At 38.2% G+C, this 26,653-nt stretch overlaps 1 protein-coding gene and 1 pseudogene across 5 annotated transcripts in view; both read right to left on the minus strand.

The window, feature by feature from the left end:
- ULK4 (unc-51 like kinase 4) overlaps positions 1-26,653 on the minus strand; it is a 709,752-nt gene that overhangs the window by 139,459 nt on the left and 543,640 nt on the right. For all 5 annotated transcript variants that reach the window (XM_050780350.1, XM_050780346.1, XM_050780348.1 and 2 more), the window contains one exon: positions 6,782-6,967. In XM_050780350.1, coding sequence (XP_050636307.1) covers positions 6,782-6,967 — 186 coding nt within the window. The remainder of the gene's footprint in view (positions 1-6,781; positions 6,968-26,653) is intronic.
- On the minus strand, positions 7,559-10,888 carry LOC126948535 (rRNA-processing protein FCF1 homolog; annotated as a pseudogene).

Below are 26,653 nucleotides of genomic sequence, written 5' to 3' on the forward strand. Positions count from 1 at the left end.
ATGATAGTGAGCAGAGCAAGACTTTCTGAAGACCACAGGATAAAGATTCTTCATGGAACAGGTATTTGTAACAAATCCTTAATACTATTCATCTTTAGAGAGTTATTGCAAATCACACTCCTTCCACCTCTGCTGCACCAGGTAGATGGGTGAGAAGGCAACAGGGAGTTAGTAACATCAGCATATTATAGTCACCCTCCCATGGACTATTTTTCTGCTTTCAGAGAGTAGTTGATAGCATATATTTAAGCCAATTTTAGGCACAGAACAAATCTGTGGTGGTTCGTGTGTAGTCAATATTTTGAGTGTTGGAGTAAGCTAGCTTTAATTAAGAGACAAGTAGCTAATCTACAATCATTGCCCTGGGAAAACTCCCACTGATATCCAGTTTAAGGGAAAGGTAAACTTGGGAGACACTTGAAGGATTTCCATCACATTTTTAAAGCTAAAGCAGAAAGTATAATTATAAAACCTCCCAACTTCCTCTTAAATTACAGCAGATAATTAAATCGTTAGGTTTCTTCAACATTCTCCGGATGTTCTAAATACAGACTAAATAAGAAAGAGCACCCTAGAGGCAAAACACATCCCATCTCTATTAGCAGAAATTAAACATTCTATTTCTTTAATTTGTTAGTGAAAATTATAGTTTTAGAAAGTGACTGTCACAAGATTGGGACTTTAAACAGAAAAGTCAAGAATCCAGGACCCTTGCTGTGATTCACAGGGAGGGATCTGCCACATGATTCCCCAATATGATTCTCTAACAACCATGGTTTACCAGTCACTGACATGCTCATTACCTGTAAATTATGGAGTCAAAAGTATCTTGGGCTTGCCCTCTGAATCCATCCAGACTCGCTCAGCTTTGGGCACAGGAGGCCACTCTTCCATCAGGGTTTTAAAAGAGATGACCCCATCAGCTTAGAATACTCTTCTTTTTAGATGTGCTCCTGGTGGGAGTGGGTACTTAATGAATATCCTCTGACTAGGTCCTCAGGGAACTTGTCTTTTCCTCCCCAACTTCTTATGGTCAAGAAAATGCATTTGTCAGGCCTCCTTAATCCAATTACTGGCACCAGGTAATAAATCTAGAATGGCTCTGTATCTCTACGGAATCTGATTCTTCTGCTCCAGTGAGCCGAGCCTGAGAGTTGGGTCTCCCCAAAGTCACAGGAAATTTTTGCATGTGTTCCTTATATCACTCAAGTTCCTGTCCTCTATCCATATGCATATCCAATCTCATGCAGTCTTCAGAAACTTGGCAGGGCTACTGTGGAGAAGACTGAAGCTTCAGACTATGGGATAACTAAATGTATTTTATGGTCCTTCTCAGTCTGACCTAGGTGTGTCTACAAAGTACTAACACGAGCTCCCAATATGGACTGAAGACCAAAAATGAACTGCCAATAACAAAAACGCTGTATTTTATGAACATTCCTTATTCAGCTCAGTAAATGCTAAATACCTATTCTGTGACAGCTACTATGGTAAAGTTTTATTCCACAGTAAGGAAAACTAATTCAATTAAGATGCTGCCAGCAGCCTTTTCTTTCAGAGACCAGAATTTCTTAATTCCATCAACAATGTCTAAACTCTAAATTCTCCTAAAGTTAATGTTCAGTGAAGCTCTGGCTTTTCCTGGCCCATTCTTATGTCTTCCCAATCTGGCTCCATGGATTTCTGGGTCTTTGCTCAGGATGTGCTTCTTCCTGCTCAGTGTGTAGAATACCAACACATTCTTCCATACGCAGTTTAAACATCATGTCTTGCCAACTTCCTCCCCAGAATGATTGTTCCTGTGGAACTTTCTTGGCTCCTCCAGTGTAGCACTGATTGGATCCTGTTTTGTAATGAAGCTGGTTGCTTCTATGTCTCTCTGGCTAGAGATCCCTGAGGGCAGGGAGCAGCAAGATCGTGTCTGTTTCAATATCTCCAGTGCAGTGCTTTGCACACAGTCATAACTCTATCCATTACTTGTTTTTCTATGAATAAAAGAATGAATCTCTCAGGTGCTGTCTGGATCAAAGTTCAGTCAAATTCTGCCTGACAAATGCCTGAGGAATTCAGATCAGTCCTTGGCAAAGCAGCAGCCTGGGGCCAGCTACTTCGAAGGAGAATGGGCTGGGGCAATCCAACCTGGGCTTGATACCAGCTCTATCATTCCCTAGTTGGTGGCCTTGGGAACATTACTTAAGCTCCTTAAGCCTTAAGTTATAACCTATAAAATGGGAATGATCTGGGAACAATCACTGGAGCTGTTCTCCAGGGATGCTGTCAAGATTAAAGGAGATTAATCCACCAAAAATCCTAACACAGAGACTACCACACAGTAGTAACCAACAACTGATGAACATCTTTTACACGTCAGACACCATAACATTCTGAAGATACAACAAATAACAAGACCGACCACATTACCACCCAGGAACAAGGGTAATGTAAAGATAAGAACAGAAAGTAAGCCAACAATTATAAAGCAATGGCTGCCAGAGAATTAAAAACAGAGAACAGAAGGACAAAGAGGAAGGAGGACTAAATCAGTCCAGAAGTATGAGACAGGTGGTATCACACTCCTCTTTGGGTAACCTGCTGCTATTTCTCTTCAAATGTACTAACCTCAGTACAGATGGGGTTACTTCCCAATAAACCCATTATAATGTAAGTCAAAAATGCATTTAGTATACCTAACCTGCCAAACGTCATGGCCCAGCGTACCTTAAATGTGCTCAGAACACTTACATTAGCCTGCAATTGAGCAAAATCATCTAATACAAAGCCTATTTTGTAACACAGTATTGAGTATCTCATGTAATTTATTGAAGACCATATTGAAAGTAAAAAATAGAACGGTTGTATGGGTACCTGAAATACAGTTTCTGCTAAATGAGCATCAGTTTTGCACCAATGCAAAGTTGAGAAATCCTAATTTGAACCATGGTAAACTGGAGACCATCTGTATTCCATTTAATTAGAACTGAGCTTCAGGATGGGCAAGTTCAAGGCCATAGCTGAGCTGACTGGGGCCCCTAGAATCTCTGATTATATGTTTTATATGACTTGACCCAACATTGACTTACCCAGGGTAAATCAGAAGGTTTTCAGAAGATTTTGAGGCATTTATCACAGATGGCAGGCCTGCAAACATTATGGGCATTCTTGAAAAACTAAAGTAGAGACATCAAAGAGTTAGAGTGACCTTCACAGGTACCCTCCAGAAGAGGGTAGAAAACAGTATCTTGGGACTGTCCAGGCTATTTCTGTTATTGTTGCTAAGCAGACAAACAGTTGTTTTAATCCCAATCCAGAACGTTTTTGCATCTTACTTCCTAAATACCACACAGAAAGGCTCCATAGTTCTTTGGAGAAATGCCTGATTCCAAGGCTGGAGTAGTAATACAATATGAGCCTGGAATATCACATTATGATTGAAAGCACTCCAGAAAAAAAAAAAAAAAAAGAAGAAGAAGAAGAAGATGGAGAATGTCAAAAGACATAGCAGACATCCGAAAGCCATTTCCATTAGCCAAATCTGGGGCAGCCGTGGATAGTAACCCACTGAAAAATCCATGAGCCAATTCTGATAATAACAGAGATAAGTTTTAAAAAATCAATAAATGGGACAGAAAAGGTGGAACAACACAAATGTCCATCAATGGATCATACATTTTTAAAATGTGGTATACACATAACAATGGATTATTAGCCCTAAAAAGGGAGGAAATTCTAGCATGTGCTACATCATGAATAAACCTTGAAGCCACTACAATAAGTGAAACAAGCCAGACATAAAAGGACAAATATTGTATAATTCCACTTGTACGAGGTACCTAGAGTAGTCAAATTCATAGAAACAAAGTAGAATGGTGGTTACCAGGCACTGGGAGAAGGAGGAGTGGGAAGTTATTGTTTAATAGGCACAGAGTTTCAGTTTGGGAAGATGAAAAAGTTGTGGAGATGGATAATAGTGATGGTTGCACAACAATATGAATATGCTTAATGCCACTGAACCACATACTTAAAAATAATTCAAGTGATAAATGTTATGCTATATACATTTTACCACAATAAAAAGAAAATAGATGAGCAGCACCAGGATCAACTTCTGTTTTTGCATACAAAGGTAAAAATCACTTGGATTCAACTTTTCTTCCACAAAGCAAAATCTACCTGGCCCTATGAGGAAGGTCAGATATTATAAAGAAGCCATTTTAAATAGTAAAGCAAACTAAAAGACGGTAGAATCTGTTTATTTCGAACAAGTTGGAGTCTTATTAATTAATCTGTATGATTAGTTTGATCAGTGTTTTAGTAAATAACATAACTTACTTCCATAATATCTGCAATTCTAAAATCTAGAGAGCTCTGAAAATCCGAATCTTTTTTCATAAGTTCAAAACACATATTTCATATTGTTCAAAAACACATATGGTAGCAAAACCTGACCTGAACTCACAAGAGCCCATGTTTGGTCTTAATTTACCTCTGCCTGGTGTAAATATTCATACATTTTGCCACAGAAATATTACTGTGCTTATGGTGGCATTGCCTGAGTGCCTCCTATGGGCATCATATAATATACAGTATAAGTACCATGCCAAAAAGATGTGAAAATTCTAAGTTTCAAAAAAAAAAAATCTGGTCCTGAATTTCAAAGAGACTATAGATCCCTACAAAATTTAACCATATCAGATATCAGACCAATATTTTCCAAGTTTTTGACATTTTCTACCAAATTCACACTTTTGCCATATCTACAGATCACTTGTATTATTATATTCTCTAGTACTTGTCTTCAGATTGACTCACCTTTTTTCTTTAAATAATTTTTTAAAGAAACATCTCCACTGTAAAAGATGAGAGCTTGAGAGGCCTGCTCTGTTAAAAGGGAAATTCTGAAGGATTAGAGAGGTGTTAAAGACACAACAACAAACTGAGGCTTTTGCCTTGAATAACCAGAAAGACCAATAGAAAATAGAAATTAAATAACTGCCTCACTACGTGATTCCACATCATCTAGTGCTAGGCTGGTGCACCGTCTCCAAAACCTACTCTCCTCAGAAGTATTCATCCCACACTTGGGGAACTGGACTAGACCATCATAATCCTGCAACTCAGGTAATGACTCTGCTGAGATTAGTAAGTCTTGTTTTGGGGTTGAGGGGAGTCACATCCACACAGCAGCACAATACAGCAGTGAGGGAGTCAATCTCCTTATCTCCCTTCTAATTCTGTCACCCATCACCTGTCATGCAGGTTCAGCTGGGTCACTCGCAACTGTCTACTTATCAAATTGGTGCAAGTCATTTTAAGTACAACTCTCTGGAACATCCACAGCTTCCACCTGCCAAAGGACACCTCAAGGTACTAGGATCTAGAAGTGAACACGGACTGACAAACCAGAAGATGACAAGTGAACAGAACCCCCATCCTTTATTAACTTCAACACTAGCTACTGTAAATAGTGGCCTTCAAAATCAGCAGAGAAAGATTTACTGTAGAAAGAGAATAGGTTTTCAAAAGTACTTTCAAATAGACCTCAGCTATATATGCATTTTTAAATAAAATAAGTGAAGCAGAAGGGGAAGTTTTTCCTTACAGTGGAATGCTGGGAATTATAAATGCTGGGGATGAGAAAACATCCATTTTGCAACTACTACAAAATAATAATAACTAACTACACATTGATTAAAACAAGTGATCAAAATTACCACCACCAGTAAGGGGCAAACAGCCACCAAGAGCCTCTGGATGTGATAGATTGAGAAGGACCAATTTACTTCTAGAGTACTCACAAATCGAATCGTGAAGACACATCAAACAGACCCAAACTCAGGGAGATGCTACAAAATACCTGGTCTACACAGGTGGCCAAATGTACCCTCCGACCAGGCCAGACAACAAAAGCTGGTGAAGACGCTGCTGCCATGCACAAGGTGGGCCCAGGAGAGGGCAGTTGGTGGCCAGGTGGGAAGAAAAGCAGAGACACTTCTAAGGAGAGGCTGGTAACTGAAGACCCCTCAGACGCACAGCCTCAACAGAGATGTAGAATGCCTGGGCTCTAGTCAGTTGCAGTGAGCCAAGATCATGCCACTGCACTCCAGCCTGGGCAACAGAGCTAGGCTCTGTCTCAAAAAATAAAAAATAAAAATAAATACATGAAAGGAGAATAGGACTGCATGCTCACTCAAGCCCCTTCCAGCGCTTCGTTCCAGGGGGAGGAGGCCACGCTGACCCCCAAGGCCTCTGAGGGAGGAAAAAAAACCAGCAAAACCTGGCCTATAATCTTCAAAAATATCATGAAAGACAAAGACTGAAAGACTATTCCAGATTAAAGACACATGTCTACCAAAATACATAATCCTGGACTGTATCCTATACCAGAAAAAAGCTATGAAAGTTACTGAGACAGCTGACCCAACTAGAATATGGACAGAAGACTGGTAAAGGAATTGTATCAGTGTTAAATTTCCTGATTTTGATTACTTAAGTAACAGAATATCAATTTTATTTTAGGAAATACATACTTAGATGTTAAGAGGTAAGAGGCACAATGTCTCTAACTTACTCCCAAATGGTTCAGAAAAAATATGTATATATGCAGATGAACAGTATATGACAAATGTCAACAACAGGTGATTAAGAAGAAAGGTGACCGGAGTTCTTTACCACTCTTGCAAATTTTCTGGAAATCTGAAATTAGGTACAAGAAATGGCTATTCACTGCCCTTGTGGCTGCCAGCAAAGCCACCCAGTGTCCCCAGTTTCTATGTAAACTCACCATTCTTCTGAGAATCCTTAACAGAAGCTTCTGTTCCTTTGGGTCCTCCTTGGATATCAGCAAATGAGCAAAAATTTCCACATTTTCAGGAGAGAGGCTGTCTGGGTTTTCCCCTCCATACAGCTGAACCAGTATAGACAGGCACTTGGATGAAATGTCGAAAATCTCAGGATCTTCATTAGGAAGCTGAAAATTAACAAATAAGACCATTTAAATTTTGTTGAAGATGGTATTAGTACTCAAAAAAACACAGTAAAATTTGGCTTGATGGTGGTGTCAGCCTGAGTAGTCTGCTGAATACTTTTTACTTTTCTTTTCTTTCTTTTTTTTTTTTTTTTTTTTTTTTTTTTTTGAGACAGGGTCTCACTCTGTTGCCCAGGCTAGAGTGCAGTGGTATGGTATGATCACACCTCACTCTAGCCTCAACCTCCTGGGCTCAAGTGATCCTCCTGCCTCAGTCTCCTGAGTAGCTGGGAACAAAAGCACACACCACCATCTTGCCCAGCTCATTTTTTTTTTTTTTGGGGGTAGAGATATAGCCTCCCTATGTTGCCCAGGCTAGTTTTGAACTCCTGGGTTCAAGGAATTCTCCTTCCTTAGACTCCCAGAGTGCTGGGATTTCAGGCATGAGCCACTGAGCCCAGCCTAAATACTTTTTAAAATACATCTTTTTCAAAGTGTATATAGTTGCTCAAACAAAACTAACAGCACAAAATCAGAAGGTCATATATTCTTCTTTTTAAAAAAGTTTTTTTATTATTTTATTTTTATTGGCACATAATTATACATTTTTATGGGGTACAGTGTGAGGTTTCAATACACATATACAATGTATAATAAATTATGGTAATTAACATATCCTTTACCTCATACATATATCCTTTATTTGTGGTGAGAACATTCAAAATCCTCTCTTCCAGCTATTTTGAAATATACATTACATTATTATTAACTATAGTGCAGTGAAACGCTAGACCCGAACTCCTATTTAATTGTAACTGTACCCATTGACCCGCTTCATAGTAACTCTATATTTAACCTTTTGAAGAACTGCCAGACTGTTTTCCAAAGCTGCCACTTGTACCAGCAATGTATGAAAATTCCATTTTCACTAACACTTGTTATTTTCTGTCTTTTTAGTTAGAGTTATCCTAGTAGGTCTGGAGGGGTAACTCATTGTGGTTTTCCGACGTACTTCCCTGACGGCTAATGATGAGGGGTACCTTTTCATGTGCTGATTGGCCATTTGTGTATCTTCAGAGAAATGTCTGTGCAGACCCTTTGCCCGTTTTAAAAATAGGTCATTTGTCTTTATACAGTTGAGTTCTAAGAGTTCTTTATATATTTTAAATACAAGTTCCTTAACAAATATATAATTTAAAAGTTTGTTTTCCTTTCTGCAAGTTGTCTTTTCACTTTCTTGATATTGTCCGTTGAAGTAAAAAATATTTTTAATTTTGAAAACTCTAACAACAGGTTTTTTTAATACTTGGGTATATGTATGATTTCAGTGACATATATCTAAGAATGTTTTCTTTTATTTTTGTTTTTTTGGGAGACAGCATCTCTCTCTGTCACCCAGGCTGGAGTGCAGTAGTACAAACATAGCTTACTGCAGCCTCAACCTCGTGGCTTCAAGCAATCCTCCCACCTCAGCCTCCTGAGTAGCTGGGACCACAGTGGTACACTGTCATACCTGGCTAATTTTTAAATTTTGTGTAGAGACAGGTCTCACCATGTTGCCAAGGCTAGTCTTGAACTCCTGGGCTCAAGCAATCCTCCTGCCTTGTCTTCCCCAAAGTGCTGAGAGTACAGGCAAGAGCCACCACACCCAATCATGCCCAAGTTTTCTTCTAAGAGCTTTATAGCTTTAGCTTTTTACATTGAGGTCTTTGATGCCTTTTGAGTTAATTTTTATATATGGTGTAAGTAGAGGTCCAATTTTATTCTTTTGCATGTGAATTAAACTTTTATTTTGAGATATTTGTAGGTTCACATGCAGTTGTAAGAACCAATACAGAGAGATTCCATATATACTTCACCCAGTTTCCCCAATGGAAACTTCTTGTATAATAACTATGGCACAGTATCACGGCTTGGACATTAGCCATCAACCTTATTCTGATTTTACTAATTTTACATGTGTGTGCATATGTGTGTTTGTACACACTGTATTTAGCTCTGTGCAACTTAACCACACGTGTAGATTTGGTGACAACCACCACCACCACCACCAAGATAAAGAAGAGTTCCATCACAAGGATTCCATTATAGTAAGAGCCCACTCTCACTCTCCTCCATCCTGAACCACTGGTGACCACAAACTGGTTTGCCATTTTGTCATTTCAAGTATGTTACATAAATGGAATCACACTGTATACATGGTTTTCTTCACTCAGCATAATTTCTTTAAAATCCATCCAAGTTTTTGTGTAACAATAGTTCATTTCTTTTTGAGTACTATTCCATGACATAGATGTACCATAGTTTAACTAACTCACCCATAAAGAAAATGTGAGTTGTTCCCAATTTGGAGCTATTCCAAATAAAACTACTGTGAACATTTGCACAAGTTTTTGTGTGAACATCAGCTTTCATTCCTCTGGGATAAATGCCCAAGAGTACAATGGCTGGGTTGTATGGGAGATTCATATTTAGTTCTTTAAGAAACTGTCAAACTGTTTTCTAAGGCAGCTGTAGCGTTTTACCATTTTACATTCCTAGCATCAATGTACAAAAGATCCAGTTTCTCAGCATCTCCACTAGCACTTAGCGTTTTTTTGTTTTGTTTTGTTTTTTGCCACTCTGATAGACAGGTGGTGGTATCTTGTTGTAGTTTAAATTCACATTTCCCTAATGGCAACTGATAGTGAACATCTTATCACCTATTCATGACTTTTGCCCTTTGTTAACTGGATGTTTGATTCTTTATTCTTGATATTTGAAAGTTCTTTAAATATTCTAGATATGCCTTTCTTAGATATATGGTTTTGCAAATATTTTCTCCCAGTCTGTAGCTTGCCTTTTCATCCATTTTACTGAGTCTTTTGAAGAGAAAAAAAGTTAATTTTGATGAAGTCCAATTACTGGTTTTAGTTCTTAGCAATTGTGCTTCTGGTGGCAAGTACAAAAAACTCTGCCAAAACACATGTCATGAAGACTTTCTGCTATATTTTTTTCTAAAGGTTTTATAGTTTTATATTTTACATTTAATTCACTTAATTTTGGGTTAATTTTTATATAAAACATGAGGTTTAGGTAAAGGATTTTATTGTTGTTTAGTTTTGCCACTGGGTATCCAATTGCTCCAGCACCATTCTTGAAAAGGCTATTGTTGTCCTATGGTATTGCATGTTTAATGAACTGGCAACAAGAGAAAGTTGGTCTAAGAAAGGCAGAGGAACTTTGTCTTATAAGAATTAGAACCAAGGGGCTCCATAATCATCTGACATCAGTTCCATGTTGTATCTATGATGGTTAGAAATGTACATGACAGGAACTCTAGGAATCTTATGGATTCTTCTTTTAGGGTCTCTGGTCAACCATGGCCACAATGTGACACTTAATGCTGGGTTATTCTCTGTTTTAGGCAGTCTTCTGCATAGGTTCCTCTGTGTGTGCATGGTAACTTTTCAAATCTTGGATCCTTGATGATCCTCAATACTTCCGCCCCAATTTCTCAATTTCAGCCATTATACAATCAGTTATACAAGGGATACAATTGGCATACAGACTGTCCATCACTGACTGCACTAAGTCCAGTTTGGCTTTAATGGAAAAGTTGGTATTGACAAGGATGTGGTAACGTGGGCCCAGCTGTGTGATATATTGGAAAAATAAGCGGAATGGTGTTGAGAAACTTCTCCTTTAGCACACTTTTTAGGTTTTAATCAATCTTTTCTTTAAGTCTTTGATCTGAGACTAAGCATTCACTTCATGATTGCATACTTCCTTGTTTTCTTTTGCTTCTCCATGGTCACGTCATATTCGTGTTTCTTCTGGAATCTATTAATTGTTAGTATACAGAAATGCAATTATTTTTTACTGAGGTATAATTGATATACAAAAACTTGCACATATTTAATGTATACATTTTGATGAATTTTGTTTATTGATCTTGTATCCTGAAACCTTGTTGAACTCACTTATTAATTCTAGGAGTCTTTTTGAAGATTCTTCGGCATTTTCTACATAGATAATTGTGTCACCTGTAAATACAGATAGGTTTATTTCTTCCTTTCCAATGGGTATTCCTTTTCTTTCTTTCCGTACCCTACTACACTGGCTAGAACCTCCACAAAGACGTTAAATGAGATTAGTGTGAGTAGACACTCTTGCCTTGTACCCAATCTTAGGGAGAAAGGATTTAGTAATTCACTATTAAGTATCATGCTAGCTGTAAATTTTTCATAGATGCCCTTTACCAGGTTGAGAAGATTCCCCCTCTAATCCTAGTTTGATAACTTTTTACCATGAATAAATGCTGGTGGTTTTGTCAATTACTTTTTCTGTATCAATCCATATGATCATGTAATATTTAATATTTAACCTGTTTATATGGTAAAATACATTAATTGATGTTTCAATGTTGAACAAGCCTTGCACATCTGGAATAACTCCTGCTCTGCTCATTCTCTTTATACATTGATGTATTTGATTTGTTAATATTTTGCTGAGGAGTTTTATATCTAAGTTTACAAGAGATACTGATTGTAAGTCTTTTTTGGAGAGGACTTTCTTTGTCTTAGTTTAGTATCAGGGTAATATCACCCCTATAAAATGAGTTGGGAAATGTCCCCTCTTCTATTTATGTCTGTAATCCCAGCACTTTGGGAGGCCAAGGCGGGCAGATCATCTGAGGTCACGAGTTGGAGACCAGCCTGACCAACATGGAGAAACCCCATCTCTACTGAAAATACAAAATTAGCTGGGCGTGGTGGCACATGCCTGTAATCCCAGCTACTCGGAAGGCTGAGGCGGGAGAATCAAATGAACTTGGGAGGCAGAGGTTGTGGTGAGCCGAGATCATGCCACTGCACTCCAGCCTGGGCAACAAGAGTGAAAACTCAGTCTCAAAAAAGAGAAAGAAATTATATAAAATTGATACTTAATTCTTCTTTAACTATTTGGTAAAATTTTCCAGCGAAATCATCTGGGCCCAGAGATTGCTTTTTTAGGAGTATTAAATTATAAATTCAATTTCTTTAATGATTATAGGACTATTCAAGTGTTCATGTTGGTTGAGTTCCAGTAGTTTTGGAAGAATTGGCTCATTTCTTCCAAGTTACAGAATTTATGAACATAAAATTGTTCACAGCTTTCCCTTATTATTCTTTAAATGGCTGATATACACTGATATCTCTTGTTTCATCCCTTATATTGATAATTTCTGTCCTCTCTCTTCTTTGTCAGTTGGATAGAGGTTTTTCAATTTTACTGATTTTTTTTCAGGGTCAGCTTTTTGTTTCATTGATTTCTCTGTATTGTTTTCCTGTTTTCAGTCTCATTGATTTCTGGTTTGATCTTTATAATTCCTTCCCTTTAGCTTGTTTTGAGTTAGCTTTGCTATTCTTCCAGTTTATGGAGGTGAAAACTTAGATTATTGATTTAAAATCTTTCCCTTTTTCACCTTTTGTCTATAAGCTTTTGGTTTTTTCTCTCAGGACTGCTTTTAGCTGTAGTCTACATATTTGGATGTTTTCATTTTCATTCAGTTCTATGCATTTAAAGAGCTTCTTGTGTGACTTCCTCTTGGACCCATGAGTTATTAGTGTGTTTACTTTTTAAATGTTGGAAATTTTCCTATTGTCCTTCTCTTATTGATTTCTAGTTTGATTCCATTGTTATCAGAGAACAATGCTCTGTACTATTTCAATTCCTTTAATATTTCTTGAAATTTCTTTTATGACCTAGGATACAGTCTATTAGTGGTGAGTGTTCCATGGGCACTGGAAAAAAATGTGCATTCTGTTGTTGTGTGAAGTGCTCTCTATATATCAATTATATTCTGTTGGTTGAGTGTATTGTTCAATTTTTCTATATTCTTGATTTGTCTAGTTGTTCTATTAATTCGTAAGTGGGAAAGCCCCAACTATCATTGTTAATTTGTCTATTTATCTTTTTAGCCCTATCATTTTTTTTTTTTTTGTATTTCATGTATTTTGAGGTCTTGTGGTTTGGAATGAATACATTTAAATTAGTTATGTCATTTCAGTGGCTAGATCTTTTAATCATGAGGTAATGTCCCTTTCTGCCTCTGGTAATTTTCCCTGAAGTTGACTTTATCTGATTTTAATATAACCACTCCTGCTTTTAAAAATATTTTCATGATATACATTTTTCTTCCTTTTACTTTCACCTGCCTATATCATTATATTTGAGGTTTCTTGTAGACAGCATGCTGTTGGATCATGTTTTGTTACTCTGCTATGGTTTGAATGTGTTCCCCAAAAAGCATATGTAGGAAATTTAATCCCCAGTGCAACAGTGTTGGGAGGTGGAACCTTTAAGAGGTGAGTAAGCCATGAGGGTTCCACCCTCAAAAATGGATTAATTCTGCCACAAAGGGAGTAGAATCATTATCACAGGATTAGGTTCCTTATAAAAGGACAAGTTTGGGCTCCCTGCTGCGTATGTGCATGTGCTCATGCTCTCTCTCTTGCCCTCTTTGCACTTCCTTCATGTGATGCCTTCTGGCATATTATGACACAGCAAGAAGGCCCTTGACAGATGCCAGCCACCTGATTCAGACTTCCAAGCCTTCAGAACTGTGACTCAATACATTTCTGTTCATTATAAATTGCTTAGCCTCTGGTATTATATTATAGCAGCACAAAATGGACTAAGAACTCTAATCATCTATATTTTTAAAAAGTGATTTCAACTTTTATTTTAGATTCGGGGGTAGATGTGCAGGTTTGTTACCTGGGTATACTGCATGATGCCAAGGTTTGGGGTATAATTGATTCCGTCACCCAGGTACTGAGTATAGTATTCAATAGTTTTCCAACCTTTGCCACCCTCTCTTTCTCCCCCATCTAGCAGTCCCCAGTGTCTATTTTTGCCATCTTTATATCCATGAATACCCAGTGGTTAGCTCCAACTTGTAAGTGAGAACATGAGGCATTTGGTTTTTGTCTCTGTGTTAATTGACTTAGGATAATGGCCTCCAACTCCATCCATGTTGCTGCAAAGGACATAATTTCATTCTTTTTTATGGATGTATAGTACTTTATGCTGTATATGTATCACATTTTCTTTATCCAATCCACTGGTGATGGGCACCTATGTTGATTCCATGTCTTTGCTATTGTGAATAGTGCTGCAATGAACGTACAAGTGCATGTGTCTTTTTGGTAGAACAATTTGTTTTCTTTTGGATATGTATCCAGTAATGGGATTGCTGAGTCAAATGGTAATTCTGCTTTAAGTTGAGAATTCTCCAAATGGCTTTCCATAATGGCTGAACTAATTTACATTACCACCAACAGTGTATAAGCATCCTCTTCTCTCCACAGTCTCACCAGCGTCTGTTTTTTTAACTTTTTAATAACAGCTATTCTGAATGGTGTGAGATGGTATCTCATTGTGGTGTTGATTTGCATTTCTCTGAAGACTCATTATGTGGAGCACTTTTTCATATGCTTGCTGGCCGCTTGTATGTCTTGTTTTAAGGAATGTCTGTTCAAGTCTTCTGTCCATTTTTTAATGAGTTTTTTTGTTATGTTTTGTTTTTTGCTTTTTCAATTGTTTAAGTTCTTTATAGATTCTGGATATTGGACCTTCATCAGATACATAGCATGCAAATATTTTCTCCCATTCTCTAGGTTGTCTGTTTCTTTTGCTGTACAGAAGCTCTTTAGTTTAATTAGGTCCTGTTCGTCAATTTTTTTGTGTGTTGCAATTGCTTTTGAGGATGTAGTCCCAAATTATTTTCCAGAGCCTATGTCCAGAGGGGTGTTTCCTAGGTTTTCTTCTAGGATTCTTACAGTTTGAGGTCCTACATTTAAATCTTTCATCCATTTTCAGTTAATTTTTGTATATGGTGAAAGATAGGGGTCAAGTTTCATTCTTTTGCCTATGGCTAGCCAGCTATTCCAGCACCGTTTATTAAATAGGGAATCCTTTTCCTGTTGCTTATTTTTGTTGACTTTGTTGAAGATCAGGTGGCTGTAGGTGTGCAGCTTTATTTCTGGGTTCTGTATTCTGTTTCATTGGTCTATGTGTCTGTTTCTCTAACAGTACCATGCTGTTTTGGTTACTGCAACACTATAGTATAGTTTGAAGTTGGTTAATGTGATACTTCCAGCTTTGTTCTTTTTGCTTAGAATTGCTTTAACTATTTGAGCTCTTTTTGGTTCCATACAAACTTTAGAATGGCTTTTTCTAGTTCTGTGAAAAATGTCGGTAGCTTGATAGGAATAGCATTGAATCTGAAAATTGCTTGGGCAGTTATCTCTGTCCTATAATTGGTGCATTTAGACCATTTACATTTAAGGTAAATACTGGGGGACTAGGGCTTAAGTCTAACATGCAATTTTATTATTTGTCTTCTGTTTCCTGTTTCTCATTCTGCTCATTCTCTTTTTTCTACCTTCCTGTGGGTTACTTGAACATTCTATTTTTCCAGTCATGATGATTAAATTTATTTTACTCCCTGATTTATTATTCGTTTCCCAGGGCTGCCATAGCAAAGTACCACTAACTGGGTGTCATACACAATAGAAATTTACTGTCAAGTAGTCCTGGATGATAGAAGTCTGAAATCAATCTTCCTCAGAAACCCATAGGTGAATCCTTCTTTGCTTCTTCCTAGCTTCTAGTAATTTACTGGCAATTTTTGGTATTCCCTAGCTTGCAGTTACATAATTTCAATATCTTCCCTCATCATTTCATGGTGTTCTTGTGTGCCTGTGTCTTTACCTGGCCATATTCTTATAAGAACACCAGTCTTATAAGACTGGATTTGGGGCCTACCCTTCTCAACACTGGATTTGGGGCCTACCCTTCTCAACTCTGCCTTTATCTCAACTAGTTACATCTGGAATGACACCAGTTCCAAATAAGGTCACATTCTGAGGTACTGGGAGCTACAACTTCAAAATTATCTTTTGTGTGTGTGTGTGTGTGTGTGTGTGTGTGTGTGTGTGTGTGTGTGTGTGTGTGTGGAGGGCACAATTCAACCCATTACACTTCCTATCATCTTTGCTTCTTCTGTGTTCAGCTGTTTTCTTTATTTCCTTGGTCTTTCTGCATCTTGCTGTTAGGCTTTCCCAAATGTCTTGTGGTCTTTGGTTTTCTATTTTATGACTGGAAGATTGGGTAGATTATTACAGGCAGCTGGCTTGAACTTCCTATTTGTCTATGCCTGTTTCTTTAAGGAATTTCCCCTTTTGCCCACCCCATTTGCATTCTGTGTTTCCCTCAAACTCCCCAATGCTTCTCCCCTAGGCCAACCCCCATGTTAGAAATCACCTCAGATAGACAGTTCACCCTCTCTACAGCGCAGTCCCACAAAGCAGAGCAACGTGTATTAGGGGAGGGGTCTGGTTGGCCTGTTTTGAATGTTAACCTTCAATTAGGCTGGTAGATGCCTAGGGCCTCTACCAATGTTCTACCTCACTCTGAGGTTATAGATCTTCTGCAGCTGTTCCTACTTTCTGCTTAGTTTTATCCTGTATACGTTCTGGGTGATAGGTTTCGCCACCATTTCAATTCAGTTCCATCTGCTTTCTATCATCTAGTAATTGCACAACATTTCGTTTCCATTAACAAAACTTTTTCTGTTCTCCCAGCCCTGTAAGATACATTTAATCCTTCCCTATTTTCAAGAATTTAGATACTTGGTGAGATTGAAACCAGCTTTTATTTCAATTTATTCTAATACGTCTTTATTTTTTAGTTCAAATAACTGGAGGATGTTTATCATAATATTTTAAATGGCAGTTTATTTCCTGGATCCTTGTAGATCTGAAAATGTCTTTTTTTTGTTTTGTTTTGCTAAAAAAAACAAATATTGTGCAGATATAACATCTTTCTATTTTCCCTGGCACAACAGGGAAGGGTACACCCAACTGCCTGAAACAACAAACTAGCATACAAATGCATGAAGCAATGGTTCTTAAGACAGTAGACATAAGATAATGAAGAACAGTGGTCCCTAAGAGATGGGACACAAATAGGGTGAGAGGTCTCCTGTGGTCCCAGATTAGAGACTTGAGAGAGTTTCCAGGCCTCTGTAAAGGAAGGACAACAGAGGTGGATCCAAGCGGATTCCTTAAGTTGAGGAGACAGAGCAAAAAGTCCTGCAAGACCAAAGCAGCTAGAGTTGATAGGACAAAGTAACAGAGACAACAAATCAGGCCGAGGCTCATTCAGGAAGAAACAGATAACCTGGATAGCACATTTTCCATTAGAGAAAATAAATTTATGGCTAAAAACCATCCTACAAAAGAACAAAAACAACAACAACAAACATACTCAAGAGCCAGATGACTTTACTGGTGAATTCTACCAAACATTTAAGGAAAAAGTAATACAAATTCTACCATCTTCCACAAAACTAAGAAAAAGGGAACACTTCTGAACTCATTCTCTGAGGTCAATACTACCTTGATACCCAAACCAGACAAAGATATTACAAAAAACAACAACAATAACAACAAAAACCCACTATAGGCCAACATCCCTTAAGAATATACATGCCAAAACCCTCAACAAAATAGTAGCAAACCAAATCAGCAATATGTGAAAAGTATTATAGACCATTACCAAGTGGGATTTATCCTAGGAATTCAAAATTAGTTTAACATGTGAAAATCTATCAACGTTCTATGCAACAGCAATAGAATAAAGAACAAAAACTACATGACCCTCTCAAGAGTCACACAAGAAGCATTTCACAGAATTAACTATTAAAAACATTCAACAAATTAGGAACAGAAGGTAACTGTCTTAACTGATAAAGGACATCTACGAAAAACTTATTGCTAACGTACTTACTGGCAAAAGAGTAAACTCCCTTCCCCTAAGATCATGAACAAAGAGAGATGTCCACTCTTCCCATATTCATCATTATAATGGAGGCTCTAGCTAGAAAAATAAAAAGCACTGAAAAAGAAGTAAAACTCTACTTGCAAAAGATATAATCTTATACATAGAAAATCCTAAGGAACCCTTTAAAGAACTTTTAGGACAAATAAACAAGTTCATCAAGGTTGCAGGGTGTGAGATCGATATATAAAAATCAGTTGTATTTCCATACACTAACAATTAATAACCTAAAGTTGAAATTAAGAAAATAATTTCATTTATAATAGCGTTAAAACAAATGGCATATTTATGAATAAAGGCAGCAAAAAATATAATATATACTGAAAAGTACAAAACATTGTAAAAACATTTTAAAAAATTAGGCTAGGTGCGGTGGCTCACTCCTGTAATCTCAGCACCTTGGGAGGCCAAGGAGGGCAGATCACGAGATCAGGAGATCAAGACCATCCTGGCTAACACGGTGAAACCCCGTCTCTACTAAAAATACAAAAAATTAGCTGGGCGTGGTGGCAGGCGCCTGTAGTCCTAGCTACTCGGGAGGCTGTGGCAGGAGAATGGCGTGAACCCAGGAGGCGGAGCTTGCAGTGAGCCAAGATCGTGCCACTGCACTCCAGCCTGGGTGACAGAGTAAGACTCCATCTAAAAAAAAAAAAAAATTAAAGACAGTCTACATAAATGAGAAAATTTTCCATGTTCATGGATCAGAAGACTGAACACTGTTAAGATGGCAACACTCAAAATTGATCTATAGATTCAAAGCATTCTCTATCAAAATTATAGTTTCCTTGTTTGGCAGAAATTGTTAAGTTGATAGTAAAATTCATATGGAAATGCCAGGAACCAAGAATAGCCAAAACAACATTACAAAGGAAGAGCATGGTTGGAGGATTCCTACTTCCTAATTTTAAAATTTACTACAAAGCAACAGTAATCCAACAAATGTGGTACTGGCATAAGATAGATCTAGAGACCAATGAAATAGAATTAGGAACCCAGACAAACCTTTACATATACGTCAATTAGTTTTAACAACGGTGCCAAGACAATTCAATAGGGGGAAAATAGTATTCTCTACAAATAGTGCTGAGACAACTGGACATATAAAAAAATGAAACTGGACCCCACACCACACCATATATAAAAATTAACTTAAGATGGATCAAAACTTAATTAAGAGCTAAATGTGGCTGGGTGCTCTAGTCCCAGCACTTTGGAAGGCAAAGGCAGGTGGATTGCTTGAGCCCAGGAGTTTGACAACAGCCTGGGGAATGCAGCGAAACCCCATCTCTACAAAAAATACAAAAATTAGCCAGACATGGTGGCACACACTTATAGTCCCAACTTCTCAGGAGGCTGAGGTGAGAGGATGGATTGAGTCCAGGAGGTGGAGGCTGCAGTGAATGGAGATCACGCCACTGCACTCCAGACTGGGTAACAGAGTAAGACTCCATCTCATAAATAAATAAATAAATGTATAAAACATATAGATAACACAGGAGCAAGTCTTGTGAACTTAGGTTAGACAACAGTTTCTTATGTATGATGCTAATAGCACAAGCAACAAAAGGAAAAAAGAGATAAACTAGACTTCATCAAAATCTAAAACTGATTTGCTATAAAGGATATAACCAAGAAAGTAAAAAGACAGCCCACAAGAGAAATATTTTATAAATCTGATACCTAATAAGGGACTTGTATAGACATGATATATAATATTTCTTACAACTCACTAATTTAAAAAATGATCTGATTTTTTAAAGAGCAAAAGATTTTAACAGATATTTCTCCAAAGAAGGTATGAAAATAGACAAGAAGAACAGGAAAAGATGCTCAGTATCATTAGCCATCAAGAAAATGCAAATTAACGGCCGGCCACAGTGGCTCGCACTTGTAATCCCAGCACTCTGGGAGGCCGAGGCGGGCAGATCACCTGAGGTCAGGAGTTTGAGACCAGCCTGGTCAACATGGTGAAACCTTATCTCTACTAAAAATACAAAAATTAGCCGGGCATGGTGGCATGCACCTGTAGTCCCAGCTACTTAGGAGGCTGAGTCAGAAGAATTGTTTGAACCCGGGAGGTGGAGGTTGCAGTGAGCAGAGATCACGCCACTATACTCCAGCCTGGGTGACAGAGCGAGACCCGGTCTAAAAAAAAAAAAAAAAAAAGAAAAGAAAAGAAAACGCAAATTAAAACCACCATGAGATATCACTTCATACTCCATAGAAGGACTACAATCAAAAACACAGACAGTATCAAGCAGTTGGTCAGTATGTGGAGAACTGAAACCCTCATATACTGCTAGTGGAAATGTTAATGGTGCAGGCACTCTGGAAAACAGTCTGGCAGTTCCTTTAAAGGTTAGACATAGATTTACCATATGACCCAGATCCCAGGTATATACTGAACAAAAGAAAGTCTATGTTTACATAGCAATTTGTATGCAAATGTTCATAGCAATGTTATTCATAATAGCCAAAAAGTGAAAACAACTGAAATGTCCATCAACTGATGAATGGATACACAAATGCAATACACTCATATAATGGAATATTATTTAGGGATTACAAAGAATGAAGCACTGATCCATGCAACAAACATGAATGAATCCTGAAAACATAAAGCTAAAAGAACAAAAAAATCAAATTATATATTTCCATATATATGAAATACCCAAAAAAGGCCAATTTATAGAAACAGAAAGTAAATTAGTGATTGACTAGAGTTGTAGAGGGGAGGGAATGGGGAATGACTTTTAATGAGTATGAGATTGCTGTTGGGGATGATGAAAATATTCTGGAATTAAATAATGGTTGCATGAATTAGGTACTTTTGAGAGGTTAATTTTAGGGTATGTGAATTACTGTGCAATAAAACCGTTATTTTAAAAAAATGTTAATTGTACACGAACTCTTCAAGAAAACTGAAAAGGAAGAAACACTTCCTAATTCATTCTCTGAGTTCAATATTATCCTGATACCCAAACTGGACAGTCACCTACCACCAGGGACAGGGAAAAATGAAACAAAACTAGACAAAGACAGCATAAGTAAATGCCATTCTTCCAAGTGTCTTTGTCTCTACATGGCTGTCTTCTCAAAAGGACACCAGTCATATTGGATTGGGGTCCCACCATACCCCAGTGTAACCTCATCTTAACTAACTATACCTGCAAGAACACTGTTTACAAATAAGGATATTCTAGAGGAGTGGAGGTTAGGACTTCAACATAACTTTTCCAGAGGACACAAGTTAACCCATAACAATGTACTCCAAATCACAAGATCATCTCAATAGAAAAAGTATTTCACAATATCCAACACCTATTTACAATGTGAACTAGGGGTGGAAGGGAACTTCTTGTAAACCAAAAACAAAATCCTAAGGTCCCCCAAACATCTGAATAGTCTTCTCCTCAGCCAGGGCACTCTATAACTGCACCTGAAAGACTGGTTCAGGGAAGTGGGGGGTCTAGACATGCCTTATTATACCCTCCAGCATTAACATCAACACATACCTTTGGTCTGATAAGAAACATTTACAATCTATTCTGTGAAGTCTGCTACTTAGAGGCTTTATCTGCATGATAAAACTTTGTTCTCCACAACCTCTTATCATAACCCAGACATTCCTTTTTTTTTTTTTTCATTTTGAGACAGAGTCTCACTCTGTCGCCCAGGCTGGAGTGCAGTGGCGCTATCTCGGCTCACTGCAACCTCTGCCTCCCGGGTTCAAGCAATTCTCCTGCCTCAGCCTCCCGAGTAGCTGGGATTACAGAGATTACAGGTGCCACTGCGCCCACCTAACTTTTGTATTTTTAGTAGAGACAGGGTTTCACCATGTTGGCCAAGCTGGTCTCAAACTTCTGACCTCAGGTGATCCACCTGCCTCGGCCTCCCCAAGTGCTGTGATTACAGGCATGAGCCACCATGCCTGGCAAACTTTCTATTGATAATAACTCTTTCAACCAATTGCCAATCAGAAAAATTTTAGATCTAGCTATAACTTGGAAGCCTCCTCCACTCCCCTTTTCGTGGACATTCCTCAACCTGATAAAGGTTGTGTAGGAGACTGAATGCTTTCCCCTGAAATTACAAAGACAGACAGCATGTCTCCTCTCACCGCTGTTTGGAAAATTCTGGCCAATGCAATCAGCACACCCCCTACCTGAAGCTCCACCAGATGCATCCAGATTGGAAAAGTAGTAGTACAGTAACTTTACTTGAGTAAGTCTGATCCTGTATGTAGAAAATCAGATGTAATTAACAGACAAGGTACCAGAGTCCATGAGTGAGTTTAACAAAGTTGCAGGATTCAAGAAAAACACACGAAATCAATTGTGATTTTCATCCAAGTAGCAATCAGAAATTGAAATTAAAACAATACCAGTATAATACCATCAAAAAATTGGAAATGCTTAGGGATAAATCTGACATAGGATGAAGGATATATATATATGAAAAATACAAAATATTGCTGAAAGTAAAAAGGATTTAAATAAATGGAAAGCTATACCGTGTTCATTAGTCAGATAACTTGATATTGTTCCCAATATTTTCCCCAAATTACTTTATAGATTTAACACAATCTCAATACCAAATCTCACAAGTTTTTTCTGTCAAACCTAACTTTATTGCAAGCATTCTTATTAGCCACCTCAAATGCTTTATTTGGAGAGATGATATATAAAAGAATACACACATACAACTTGGAAATACTTCATAGTAAACTTACATTTGAATTTTAAAACCTGTTCTACAACAATTTAAAATCACAGTTGTGTTGTATTTACTTCCCGTTATCCAATCTACACAATATAATGCATTTCAAAATCTTTCACATTTTATATTCTATTTTAAAAATAATGCCTGGTACAGTGCTTTGTCAAAAAGTATATGAAAATATTTATTTTCAGAGAAGATATTAACTAGCCAAGAAAGAAAAAAAATAATCACTTAATTCTACTTTTTTATACTACCAAAAAGCACTTGAAGAAGAGACTCGTCCATTTTGTTAGGACATCTTTAACAAAAGATTTCCCATTAGGCCATCAATACTGTTCCGCTTCACTTTCATGTAACACTCCTGCCCAAACTCAGTTGAAGAGGCAGCAGAAAATATCATTAAGCTGATGAATGGTAGTAATTCCAGATGACAGAGCTCAAGGAAACACTATTTGCCCAGGGCCTTGACACTGTCCCCTTTCTCTTCAGAAGGATACTTGGTCTCCTTCGATCCCAGGTACACCATATTTTTAAATGTGGGAATTTAGAAGGCAGAAAACCTGCCACCATTTTTTTTTTTACTAATTTAGTTTTAAGTTTACATATCACAAAATAGAGTACCAGGGTGTTAAAAAAGAAACGTAAAAACAAGTTGAAAATCACAGATAGGTAAGCTCAACCTTGCCTTCTGGGCCTCCTGCACTGCCCTAATTAACTTTCCTAAGGCTCTTTCCACGTATATTATGAACAGACAGTTTCATGTCAATAACAAAAGAAGTGGAAAGCATCACTCATTTAAAAAGTCATAACCATCAATACAGGAGATTTAAACAATTCTACTGAAGCAACCAAGTTTCAGAAACCACAGAGGCTAAATGTGTTAACAGTGAATGCGAGGATGCTGAGTTCTGTGGAAAAGCTCTGGCCTGATCATGTCTTTTCTGCTTTCCCTACTTTAGACATTCAGGTGGATTCTGCCACCACTGGATGAGTGACATGGGTTTGAGACAGCCACCCAAGAAGTAACCAAGGCTCTACTATGCTCCATTGTGCTCCTAAAATCCATTTTCCCCATCTCACCAGCACCCACCTCTGCCCCTTGCACATTAAGCCTAAACACTGGCCTTCCCTCACTCCTCTAAACTTACCAGGCATGGTGCCACTCAGGGTATTTGCATCTGCAATCTCCTCTGCCTGGGTGTTCACTGTCTATTTTCAGAAGGGTGCCTCCACATAAACATGACTCAGTTGAAAGGTCACCTCCTAAGAGAGTTCTTCCCTGGCCTCCTAATATAAAGATCCTCATCTTATTCCCACTCTGCCTCTCCCACCACCTAAGCCATTCTGCAATGCAGGAGCACCTCTTCCTTTTCACTATTCAGACCACTCGTCACTCCTAGAAATGACCACGTCCATTCATTTGTCTCAGCCCTTGGAAGCTGACTCTCCGCCTGTCTTGTGTACCTGGTAGACCGCAGCCAGCAAATAATGTGCCAAATTAAGCGTGCCGATGAAAACACCCCAATGGCAAGTGATCCGGAGCCAAAGAATAGTGAGAAAAGAAATACCCTCAAGTAATGCAAATAATGTGAATTTTTATATGTCAAACATTATTGTTCCAAAGACTTTCATAAAGTAACTCCCCTCTAGGAAAAAATGTGGCTTTATGATCTTTATAAAATCACACTGAAAAGTCACACATTTCTCTGAAAATGACCATTCTGATACTGCAGTAACAATAGGAACACTGTGTTAAATAAACACATAAATAAAAGGATGTGGGTCTAGGACAAGAGCTTCAAGACCTGACAGAGAAGATGTAAACTAGTAGGCCCTGGGACAAATTTGTCACCACAGACTTGTTTTACTTGGTCTGGCATATTTTAAAGATTTAATATCGGTTTCCAACATTTAAAAATTGGAATATTTCACATAAAAACTCATATTTCCTATATTTTTTCTGTAAAATCAGAAGTGACCACCACAGGTCCTCATTACTTTGTGGCAAGCGCTGAGCAGAGCTTAGCCTGGCAGGGACTCTCCTAGGTCCCCGCCCTCCCAATTTCTTCATACCTAGAATGACGCCCTCATGTAACAAAAGGCCTCTTTCAAGTGTTTGATTTTTCATCTGCTATACCCCTCAAAACAAAACTATTTGCTTCTAGTGGCTCTTCCCTTTGAATACTTTACAACAGAAAAATGATCAAATTTCCAGAGTGACATAGGTAATACTTAGTGATACTACAGAGGTTTACTATAGTGCTGGAAGAAAAAAGAAAAGGAGAAAAGAGATCCACAATAAAATTCTTAGGAAACAGAGCCTAGTAAGGAACTAGGGATGCCTGTGGGAAAGAAAGGGCTACAACACAGGGCCTGAAATGCCCCATGTGAAACAGGGAAACACGTGACTAATGTACCTACTTTAATTACCCAGGAGGAAAAGGAGGGAGAAAGGGGGACCCAAATTTGTCCAAACGAGACAGCATTTGGGCATGAAAGAGACTAGAGTTAGAATAAGGAATTAAAGCTCTTGCTTAGCTGAAAGTGCACTAAAATGTACATGTGATAGGAACATTACTAAAAGGACGCCATGGCTACAGTCCTTGAGGAGCACCAGGTGAAGACATGGAATGCATTAGAGCTAACAGGAGGCTGCTGGGGGCCAAGGAGCGACCACCTGGAAACCCAGTCTCTTCTGCCTCTATGCACATGAGAGACAGTCAAGAGTGAAGGCTACGTTGAGGCACTGAAGCATTCTGTTCTGCACAGCACTTGTTCCAGGAGAAACTCCAGAGGCATCAGACTTAGATGTGATTCTGGAAGGGAGAAAAAGCTTTCTACTAGTAACTGAGCTAAGATAAGGATGTTAGGGGTCTAGTAAGGAGAGATCATCAGTGAAACTGTCAGGGAAGAGGGCCTGGTAAAGGAATGCGAATATGTCTAGAAGCTCAGGAAAGACAAGGTGACAAAACATAGCTGAAACACCTGAAAGAGGGAGGAAAATGTGACTCAGGTAGCTTCCTGAGGAGAGGTATGGGGTTAGAGGAGGCTGTGACTAGGTATGAAGAGCTCACAAAAGGCCAGGGTTAGCTTAGTGTAGGGGAAAACACGTCTCTGAGCAGTAAGGCTCTCCCTGGGAGAGCTCCAAGAAGGCAGATAACTGACTGTACTTAATGCAGACAGGCTGACTCTGCAAACCCTGGGTGCCTGTTACTTGTTGAGGTACACAGAGGCTTCTCCCATCTAGGCAGCAGGAAGGACAGAAAAGGCAGGTGAGCACACATGCAGTTCTTTTAAGAGCTGATACCAGAAGTGACATACACACATCACTTCTGTTCGCTTCTCACTGGCTTGACTTTGGTCAGTCATATAGTCATGTCAAGGCAAAAGGGAGGCTGGGAAATGTAGTTTTTATTCTGGCTGTTGAAAGAGTTAAAAACATACTAACTACTCTGGTATATTGTCTACTATTTAAGTTAAAGCCATTTAAAAAACAGCAGGTGCAAAAAGATCACTCTGACTTTCGTGCTGTTTTTCAAAAGCAAGAGATGAAATTCCCATGCGAAAGATAACACATTCTTATCATTAAGGATGAGCAAGTTGAGGCTAAGGGAATTCTGTTCTAACAAGCCTTGTTAAAGTAACCCTTACCTTCCTAGTTACTTCGACACCCAATAATCTACCTTAGTCAATGCTCCTTTGCCTCATCACATTTTCACAACTACAAGTTGACTCTTGAACAACACAGGGTTAGGAGCAAAATCTGCATATAACTTTTGACTTCCCCCAAACTTAACTACTAATAGCCTACTGCTGATTGGAGGCCTTACTGATAATATAAACAGTCAATTTACACATAGACTAGTACTGCATGTATCTTATACATTCATGACATACTTTTTTTCTTAATGGGGTGGGTATTTCTAGGCTACACAGTTTGTAAGTTTTTTTCAAACTGTCACAAATCTGCAAAAAGTTTGTAAAAGTCCACATATAAGTGGACCTGCACAGTTCACACCCATGTTGTTCAAGGGTCAACTATACTACTCTTTGTCCAGTTCAGTATGTAAGTGACTGCTTTAACTATTTCTTCTGGTC

Source organism: Macaca thibetana, chromosome 2, assembly GCF_024542745.1.
Source record: "Macaca thibetana thibetana isolate TM-01 chromosome 2, ASM2454274v1, whole genome shotgun sequence".
In the NCBI taxonomy this organism is placed as follows: domain Eukaryota; kingdom Metazoa; phylum Chordata; class Mammalia; order Primates; family Cercopithecidae; genus Macaca; species Macaca thibetana.